The 10,264-nt window shown below is 43.2% G+C and overlaps 1 protein-coding gene across 1 annotated transcript in view; it reads left to right on the forward strand.

The window, feature by feature from the left end:
* ITGA9 (integrin subunit alpha 9) overlaps nt 1-10,264 on the forward strand; it is a 355,639-nt gene that overhangs the window by 222,237 nt on the left and 123,138 nt on the right. Inside the window, exon 18 of the mRNA XM_044675555.1 lies at nt 9,001-9,151. Within this exon, the coding sequence (XP_044531490.1) occupies nt 9,001-9,151 (151 nt within the window). The remainder of the gene's footprint in view (nt 1-9,000; nt 9,152-10,264) is intronic.

Here is a 10,264-nt window from a genome sequence, read left to right on the forward strand (position 1 = left end):
TTATTTTATTTTATTTTATTTTATTTTATTTTATTTTATTTTATTTTATTTTATTTTATTTTATTTTATTTTATTATTTTATTTTATTATTTTATTTTATTTTAAACCCTTAACTTCTGTGTATGACTTATAGGTGGAAGAGTGGTAAGGGTAGGCAATGGGGGTCAAGTGACTTGCCCAGGGTCACACAGCTGGGAAGTGTCTGAGGCCGGATTTGAACCTAGGACCTTCCGTCTCTAGGCCTGGCTCTCAATCCACTGAGCTACCCAGCTGCCCCTGGTGTATTAGGTTTAGTTCTGACCTTGCCAGGGTAGGAAGCACATTGATAGGCTGGAGAACCTGCGGAGGAGCCAATACAGATGGGGAAGGGCCATATGGGAGTCAGTTGGATGGGGAAGTGATTAATTCGCCTGGGAAAGAGAAGCCTGAGCCACAGGGAAGGAATGACACTTGTCCTCAAGAATTTGAAGAACTACCATGTGAAAGAAAGTATAGACTCATCCGCCTCTTCCCAGAGGGCAGAACTAGGTGTCACAGTGGATAGAGCTCTGAGGTCAGCATCGGGAAGAACTGTGCTCCTATCTGGCTCCAGATGCTTATTAGCTGTGGGACCCTGGATAAGTCACTTCATCTCTATTTGCCTCAGTTTTATACAAATGTTGTTCATTTATTTCAGTCATGGCTGAATCTTCGTGGCCCCATTTGGGGTTTTCTTGGCACAGATCCTGGAGTGGTTTGCCATTTCTTTCTCCAGCTCATTTTACAGATGAGGAAACGGAGGCAAACAGGATTGAGTGACTTGCCCAGGGTCACACAGCCAGTCAATATCTGAGGCTGGATTTGAACAAAAGTGTTCCTGACTCCAGGGTCAGCTCTCCAGTGCTCCACTTAGCTGCCCCATGTCAATGTGAGCTATTATTAATATGGAGTTCAAAGAGATTTAGGATTCATAAAAGGAGAAGGACAGCCACTCTGGGGCATTCCAGAGGGAATTCTTGCTCTGGCATGGCTTGGATTGACGTCGTCCTTAAAAGGAAGTTGGGCGAAATCCCTTTCCCATCTGTGCCTCAGTTTCCACATGTGAACAATGAGACGCGTGTCCATTTCTTGAGAGTAGGTATCATTTCATTCCTTCTTTCCCCAGCACATTGCACAAGTGCCTGGCATCTAATGGGTGCTTAATAAATGGCTGTTGATGGGTTAATGAATTGATACGATTGGACTCGAGCGCCTCCGCCATCCCCATCTGCTTTTGCCATTCTGGGGGGGAAGGACTCGGGGGCTCCGGAAGAATCAGGCTGAGTGTATTTCCTTAATTACCCTCCAGCTTGCTTGGTGACTGGCTTTGAGCGCCGTGAGCGTAATTCCGCGACTCAAGAACTCGGGGAGGAAATTCTCTTTGGCCATTTAAGAGGAAACTTCTTTAGGGCGGGGAAAGAACTCAGCAAATAGAAGAGTGGGCTTCCGTGTTATCGCAGTTCCCTTTTGGCTGTGAAGAGACCTGGCCGTTCTTTCTGGACAATGAGACACACATACATTTCTTGAGAGTAACCTTTGGAGCTGCTCTTATTATCCCCATTTTACAGATAAAGAAACTGAGGGTCAGAGAGGTTAAGCGGACCCCGTTTTCCTCCTTTTAAAAGACTTCTGAGTTTTGCTTGTGTTTTTGCTTTGAAGATCTGGTTTTGGTTCAAAAAAATCACCTTTACAAGTGGAAAATGGAGGCCTCCTGGCGAGGCAGATGACTGGCCCCAAGCAAGTTTCCAGTGAGGCCCTGAGGTGTTTGGGAAGTCTTAAGATGTATTAAAAATGGCGGAGATGACAAGAGGTGACGCGGAAAACTTCCTAAAATGTAGAGCCAGCCAAGGGTAGAATGGGCTGCCTTGGGAAGGGATGAGGCCCCCCTCCCTACCCATCCTCTGGAGGTCTTTGGGAAGAGATCGAATGGCCGTGTGTGAGAGACATCTTCAAGGTGTTTCTTGGTCGGGGCTGGGCTGGCTCGATTGCCTCCAAGGTACCTCTGGATTTGGACGTTCTGTGGCTGCCGTGGCATCACTTGTGGCATCACCCATGGCATGAAAACCATGGGGAAACGGACATTTATTCCAGGCCCCAATGATGCGGTTGTCCCTGATGAATCAGGGGTGGAAAAGAAGGATTCCCCCTGCTGCTCATTCATCCTGAGTCGGAGCCTCACGGGTACTGGGGACAGAATTCTGGTACCTCCCTTCGCTAGCAGGAAAGATTGTTCTCAACAAGGCACCGTGGCAAGGGGATGCAGGACTGCTCTCAGAGACAGGAAGAACTAGGGGTCATCCTCATAGATCCAGATCAAGTTGGAAGAGTTCTCAGAAGCCATATTTTTTTATAGAAGAGTAAACTGAGGCCTGTGAGGTGAATGGACGTGCCACAGCCCCACAGAGAGTATGCTTGCTTCAGAGGTGGGATTTGAACTCAGGCCCTCTGACTCAGTCAGTGATCTTTCCAATGTACCACAGCTAAAGCTATTAAGACTTTAAACTATCCTAAGACTTTTGGGTGTCATGTCAGCCCAGACTCTTAACTTCTTTGCACCCCAGGCAGCTAAGAGAGTCAGCGGTACCAGAGGCTGCTGATCCGCTTTTGGAAAGGGAATTTCCCATCAGCAGTGAGCTCCCAAGCCTCGATTCCCATTTCCTCTCACCCTCTCTGACCCAAGGCTCCTTGGATTATATATGTGGAGCTCCTCGATTTTAGAGATGAAGAAAGGAAGGCTCAGAGGGGGAGGTGATTTGCCCAAGATGACACAGGTAGTTCGAGGCATTCCCAACTAGGTCCTTGGTGCAAATCCAGTGATTTTTAATTGTGTCCCCTTGCCTTGTTTTTATTGCTAATCACGGCAGTCTCAGCAATGGGACTTGATTGCAATAATAGATGATGATTGTGCTCTTGGCGGCTTCCTATCATCATCATGCCTTTTGGGATTGGACCTGGAATCTCATTGAGGCATGAAACACTTCCACCCATGCCATATGGCACTGGATTTCCAACCTCCAGTCTGAGAGGGTGACATGGGCACTGAGGATAAGTGACTTGTCTAAGGCCATACAATCAGTAGGTATTGGAGGCAGGATTTGAATCTCTGGAGTCTTTCAGATGCCCAGGCCAGCTCTGTAGCCACTGCTCCACACTGCCTTTCTTTGGCCTTTAGTAAACCGAAGAATATTGTAAAGGACACTTGGCGGGCAAATTAGCGATGGCGCTTCTCTTGTCAAAATCTGTTATAATGGCAGATCTCAGCACATCTAACTAAAAGAGAGAAGAACGACATTAGAATGGATGGCAGGACTCTTCAGGGGAGAAAAGTGGTTGAAAAAGAGTTCCATTATTCTTCCATAAACAAGCTGGCCCCCTGGGAGATATTGGTGGGGGGACCGCTTGTTTGAAGTGTCCAGGAATGTTTTCAAGGAGGCTCTCCTTCACAGGCGCTGCTATTATTTCTAGATTAGATTAGAGGGGGCCGCTCAGTGTAGCACTTCCTGGAGGAATTGGAGTGGAAGGAGGAGTTCCAACTTGAAAGGCCATTGTGTCCAGCCTGGCCTTCCTCACACTGGCCCTCTGGCTGGAGTGGGTGTTGGGAGTGAGCTGTGGTTTAGGAACTCATGTGGCTCGTGGTCTCTGGACGTATGTATTGCTCGTGACTTTACAGTCCTGGATGAGGAGTCAAGAGATCCCGTCACATAAATGAATTGTACCAGGGAAAAGGGGCAGCTAGGTGGCACAGTGTGACCTCAAACTCTTCCTAGCTGTGTGACCTTGGGCAAGTCACATAATTCTGTTTACCTCAGTTTCCTCATCTGTCAAATGAGCTGGAGAAGAAAATGGCAAACCACTCTAGTATCTTTGCCAAGAAAACCCCAAAAGAGGTCATGAAGAATCAGACGTGACTGAACAACAATAAGAAACCATGGAGACGTTAGTTTAATTCCTGGCCTGAATTTTCTTAGGTGATGTAGTAGCTAGAGCACTGGGCCTGGAGTTAGGAAGACCTGAGTTCAAATGTGACCTCATATACTTACTAAATGACCCTAGCCAAGTCACTTAACCTTTATCTCAGTTTTCTCAATTGTAAAAATGGGATCATAATAACACCTACCTTTCAGGATCAAATAAAATGATATTTGTAAAGTGCTTAGCACACATGGTAGATATGAAATAAAAGCTTCTTTTTTTTTCTTCCTTTATTTCATCTCCTCTTCTCTCTTTTTCTCTTCCTTCTTCTCTCTTCCTCTCCTTCTCCCTTTCCTCCCTAGAAAACAAACTTTAATATTAAATGTCAGTACAAATAGCAAAGCCTCCTTGTGATGATTTACTTAGCCCTAAGTCGATTTCTGCACATAAAGCACTCCATCACTCTGTCTGAGTCCCTTCTGCTAAGTCTCCTCTAGAATCCTTTGTTCATTCATTTCCATTTGCTTTCATGTGACCATAGTTAGCAGGGACTATATACTCCCAGCTCTGTTCTTTCTTTGCTTTGCATTGTGTCATAAAGGTCTCTCCAGATTTCTTTGTATTTCTTAACCTTGTCACTCCTAATTACGTGCCAGTATTCCATGACATCAATGTACTCTCATTTATGAACTGTCACCCTCTTTTGGGATATTTGGGTAGCTTTCAGGGTTTAAATATGTATATTACATATATATATATATACACATACATACATACATACATACACGCACACATATATACAATGCTCCTCTGAAAATCTGTGAACAGAGAGCTCCTTTTTAAGGATACCACTTCAGGGGATATTCCTGAAAATGGAATTACTGTGTCAAAGGGTAAGATTATTTTTGTAACTCTTACTGTATACTGCCAGATTGCTCTCCAAAAAGGGCTTACAGATTTGCCATTCTACCAGCAGGGAATGAGTGTTCCTGTTTTTCCACAGTCCTGCCAGCACTGAACTTGATTGTTGATAATGATTTTTGACAATTTGATGGTGCCTGCTGGCATTTCACTTTTTTAAAAAATAGTGTCTCTTTAAGAGGAGAAAAGATTGTATGGTAGAATAAGCCCTAGCTTTGAGTCAGAGGTCCTAATTTCAAACTCGGACTTTTTTTAATGGCCTGGGTGATTTTAAAAAGGTTCTCTCAGGACTTCAGTTTCCTCTCTTGTAAAATGAAGCAATAGTATGGCACAGTGGATAGAGTGTTGAGCCAAGAGTCAATAAGACCTAAGTGAAAATCCAGCCTCAGACACTTACTGGTTTTGTGACCTTGAGCAAGTCACTCAACTTCTGTTTGCCTCAGTTTTCTCAGTAGTAAAATGAGGATGATAATATGCTGGATTGTTGTGAGAATCAAATGAGTTAATATTTGTAAAGAGTCTTTAATATAGTACCTGGACATTATATAAGTACAATGATGATGGTGAGAACAGTATTTATTCTGGGCTTGGACTAGATGATTTCTGCCCTTCTACTTCCAGATCTAGAATGAATGGGGCCTTAGTTCTTCTCATCTTCACAATGAGAAGTTTGGAATAGACGACCCTCTGAGGTTCTTCTCAGTTTTGTCATGCTATGATCCCTTGATTTGAGCTCTTTAAATAGGACCACCACACCAGCAACATCTGGCATTTGTTTACTTAATTTATTGGTAAAGTGTTTTATATGAATTATTCCTTTTGCTCTGGACAGAGAGAATCGTTCCTATTATACAGGTGAAGAAACTGGCAAGACTACTTTTCCAGTGTCACATGTTGTCTTTTGGAAGCTGGCTGTTGTCTCTGAAGTCACTAGTCACTTCTAGCAGAAGTATTTATTAAGCCTGTGAAATGTTCCAAACAACATTTTAGGGCTAGCAGCTGATGAAAATGAAATAGCCCTTGCCCTCAAGAAGCTTCTATTCTCCTGAGGGAGATAGAATATGTACAAAGAGATGAAAATACACCACATATAGAAAGTAAACACATCAAGTATACAAAGTAAACACACCACATGTAAAAGGCAAACAAGTATACAAAGTAAACATACCACATATAGGAAGTAAACAATCAAGTATACAAAGTAAACACACCACATATATGAAGTAAACAATCAAATATACAAAGTAAACACACCACACATAGAAAGTAAACACAGCAAGTATACAAAGTAAACACACCACATATAGGAAGTAAACAATCAAATATATAAAGTAAACATACCACACATAGAAAGTAAACACAGCAAGTATACAAAGTAAACATACCACATATAGGAAGTAAACAATCAAATATACAAAGTAAACACACAACATATAGAAAGTAAACACATGTTAAAGAGAAAGTAAACACATCAAGTATACAAAGTAAACGCACCACACATAGAAAGTAAACACATCAAGCATACAAAGTAAAGACACCACATATAAAAAGTAAACATATCTTAACCAGAAATTAAACATATCGAGTATACAAAGTAAATACACCACATATACACAGTTAAACCCACCATGTATGCAAAGCAAACCTAGCACATATACAAAGTAAACATCACATATACAAAATAAACATACCAAATATGCAAAGTAAATACATCATATATGCAAATACATCACTTACACAAAGTAAACACATCTTCACCAGAAAGTAAATACATCTTGTATACAGAGTAAATACACCATATATGTAAAGTAAACCTAGCTAGTATACAAAATAAAATCTTATATATATGTAATAAATACGTCATTCATACACAGTAAACCCACCATATATGTAAACACATCATGCTTACAAAGTAAATATACCATATAAACAAACACCACATATGCAAAATAAATACATCTTATATATAAAGTAAATCCAGCACATGTACAAAGTGAACACAGCATATATAGAAAGTGAACATATCGCATATGCAAGTAAACACATTGTGCACACAAAATAAATACAAAGCAATTTTAGAGATAAGGATCCCTTCACTAGCAATGGTGAGATCAGGAGAAAGCCTTAGAATTCAGCCTTGGAGAGAGGTAAAGAGACTTAATTTTTTAAAAAAAATCTTTACCTTTTATCTTAGCATTCATACTAAGCATTGGTTCTAAGGCAGAAGAGTGGTAAGGGCAAGGCAATGGGGGTTAAGTGACTTGCCCAGAGTTACATAGCCAGGAAGTATCTGAGGCTGGTTCTCCTGACTCCAGGTCTGGTACTCTATCCACTGAGTCACCTAGCTCCCTCAGAGGTAGAGATTCTAAGAGGTAGAGGGGGGCATTTTGGGCATGAGGCATAACTTTGAGCAAAGGCCCTTTGTTCCATAGGATAATGCTGTTCTGTGACAGGATGACAAGCACTAATTCCTATATTTTTTACTCAAGTTCAAGTTGAAAGAGTTTTCTCAAAACTCCTAAATCTTGTGATGCCTTTAATCCCTGAGACAGGACAGAAAAGGCCTTGAATTCAGCTACAATTAAGTTAGCCTATGTAATAAATAACTGTAACAATCTTCCTGGGGTCAGGGTCCTGCTTCCCTGGCACCCACCCAAGGATTTGGAATTCTCAACTAAATTAACTTTTGAGATCTGTTCAGACCATCAGTGCTTTACTTCCAAAGTAGGAAAGTCAGAATTGTGAGGGGATAGATCAGTGATTCCCAAAGTGGGCGCCACTGCCCCCTGGTGGGTGCTGCAGTGATCCTGGGAGCGGTGACGGCCACACTTTTTTTGTGTTACATTCTATTCTGAGTTCAATAAATAGTTTCATAATTTCCAGGGCGCTAAGTAATATTTTTTTCTGGAAAGGGGGAGGTAGGCCAAAAAAGTTTGGGAACCCCTGGGCTAGATGCTTCTGGTTGCTTGTCCTCCATCTAAAAGAATCATGTAGGTGGAGAACAATAATTTCCCTTCCTCCTATTCAGAATCTCCATTTTCACTTACAGTAGCTAATTGAAGGCTTGTCTCCAACCACTTGCTACTATTCAGGCCCACCTAAGACTGCATCAACCTTAGTTGTTTTGTGTTTCCTCCACATAGATAGAGCAATATCTGGAAAAAATAAAGCAACATGACGTGAATAAATAAGCATGGACGGATCCCATATGTGTTTTGGGCACCATGTTAAGCACTGGTGATACAAATACAAAAGTCAAACAATTCTTACCCTCAAGGAGCTTCCATTCTAGTGCAAAGTCATGGGAGTGGAATCAGGGCCACATCCCCTTTCTAGAGGCAACAGTAATGCTGATTTGATTATGCTGCCCAGTGGAAGAGGAGGTGATGGGTGGAGCAGGACCGGTGGTGCTGGTGGTAGCTAGCGGGAAGATGGCTGGGAGTGGGCTCTGGGTTCATATTTGTGCTCACATTCTCACTGGTGAGGATGGTAGGGCCCCAGGGTGGGAGTCTTAGAGCTGAGGAGCTTAGCTTAAGCATAGGCATGGTATCTGGAAGTCTCTACTTCCAATGGGGTGGCAGTGGCAGATTAGATGGCAAAAAGAAGGCCAGGGTAAAGCCAAGGAGCTTAGCCATTGACTCCTGACCCTGATGGGTGGACAAAGTGGGGAAAAGGCCTCCACTTGGCTCTCTGGAGTATTTATTTTTTTAGTTTTCTAACTTTTTAATTTTTTGGTGGCAGTGGGTGGGAAGCCAAGGAATGCTGAGTTGAGGAGCAGAAGGAGAGACAGGCAGACAGGCAGACAGGCAGACAGGCAGAAAGAGACAGAGAGAGAGACAGAGACACATACAGAGAGAGGAGGAGAGACACATGGAGAGAGAGGAAGGGACAGAGACAGAGACTGGGAGAGAGAGGAGAGACAGAGATGGGGAGAAAGGAGGGAGGAAGAGAGACACACAGAGAGAGAGACAGAGACAGAGAGGGAGAGAGACAAGGAGACACAGAGAGAGAACAGTACTATACAGTAAAGTTAGCAGCTTTTCTTTTTTTTTGAACATAGATTCCTTGTAGTAAAGTCAAATTTGTGTAATGGACGTCCAATATCTGCTTTGCTGGTCCATACTAATGACTTTCTGTTTCCCATTACAGCATCGATGCAGACACCCCCTATCTGGCCCTGGGAGCTGTGAAGAATCTTTCTCTTAACATTTCCATCTCCAACCTGGGGGACGATGCATATGACGCCAACGTCTCCTTCAACGTTTCTCGAGAGCTGTTTTTCATCAACATGTGGCAGAAGGTAAGGATGCCCAGAGCCCAAGACAGGGGCCCTCCTCCCTTGCACCCTATCACAGTGCGCGAGACCTTAATTTGTCCCCACGTGTATGTATGGAGGCCCTTAACAGGAGAATGGCTTTACTTCTCTACTTCGAAAGTGATTTGGAGCCAGCCAGTGGGGTGGGAGGTGCCCTAGCCTGGCACAATTGCCCTTGGATTTAAAGGAGGGTTTCAATGAAGAGTCAGAGCAGCTGGTGATAGAAAGCAACAGACCTTTATTTGGTGCTTTTAAACTCATATGATGCAGGCTGCATGGTTTCATCTGAGATACCCGGGGATGAGAGTCTGGAGCAGGGCACGGGGGCAACATAGGAAGGATTTGGGAATTCCATCTTCCTTCCAAACTCCAGGGAAGCTGCCAGCATTTCTTTTCTTTTCTTTAAAAAAAAAAACTCTTACCCTCCATCTTAGAATCAATACTGGGTTTTGGTTCTAAGGCAGAAGAGCGGTAAGGACCAGGCAACTGGGGTTTAAGTGACTTGCCCAGGGTCACACAGCTAGGAAGTATCTGAGGCCAGATGTGAGCCCAGGACCTTCTCTCTCTAGGTCTGGCTCTCCATCCACTAAACCACCTCACTACCTCCACAGCCAGCATTTCTAAAGCAGGATGAGGAAGGTCAAGGAAGGGAGAAGCAACCTGGCATAATGGATAGGGCACTGAACTTGGAGCCAGGATGATCTGGCTTAAAACTCACCTTAGATACATTCTAGTTGAGAGACCCTGGGCAAGTCATTTACTTTTTCTGTTCCTTGGCTTTCTCAACTATAACAGAGGGCCTCAAAGCTTCCTGATATCACTTGGAGCATTTTTTTTTTTTTAGTTTTCTATTTTTTAAGTTTTTTGGTGAGAGTGAATGGGAGGCTGACGAGTGCTGAGCTGAGGAGCAGAAGGAGAGAGGAGAGTGAGAGAGAGAGAGAAAGAGAGAGAAGAAAAAAGGAGAGGAGAGGAGAGGAAAGAAAAGGAGAGGAGAGGAAAAGAGAGTAGAGAAGAGGAGAAGAGAGGAGAGAAGAGGAGAAGAGAGGAGGAGAGAAGAGAGGAGGAGACAAGAGAAGAGGAGAGGAGAGGAGAGGAGAG

This window comes from Gracilinanus agilis, chromosome 1 (genome assembly GCF_016433145.1).
Source record: "Gracilinanus agilis isolate LMUSP501 chromosome 1, AgileGrace, whole genome shotgun sequence".
NCBI classification, from domain to species: Eukaryota; Metazoa; Chordata; class Mammalia; order Didelphimorphia; family Didelphidae; genus Gracilinanus; species Gracilinanus agilis.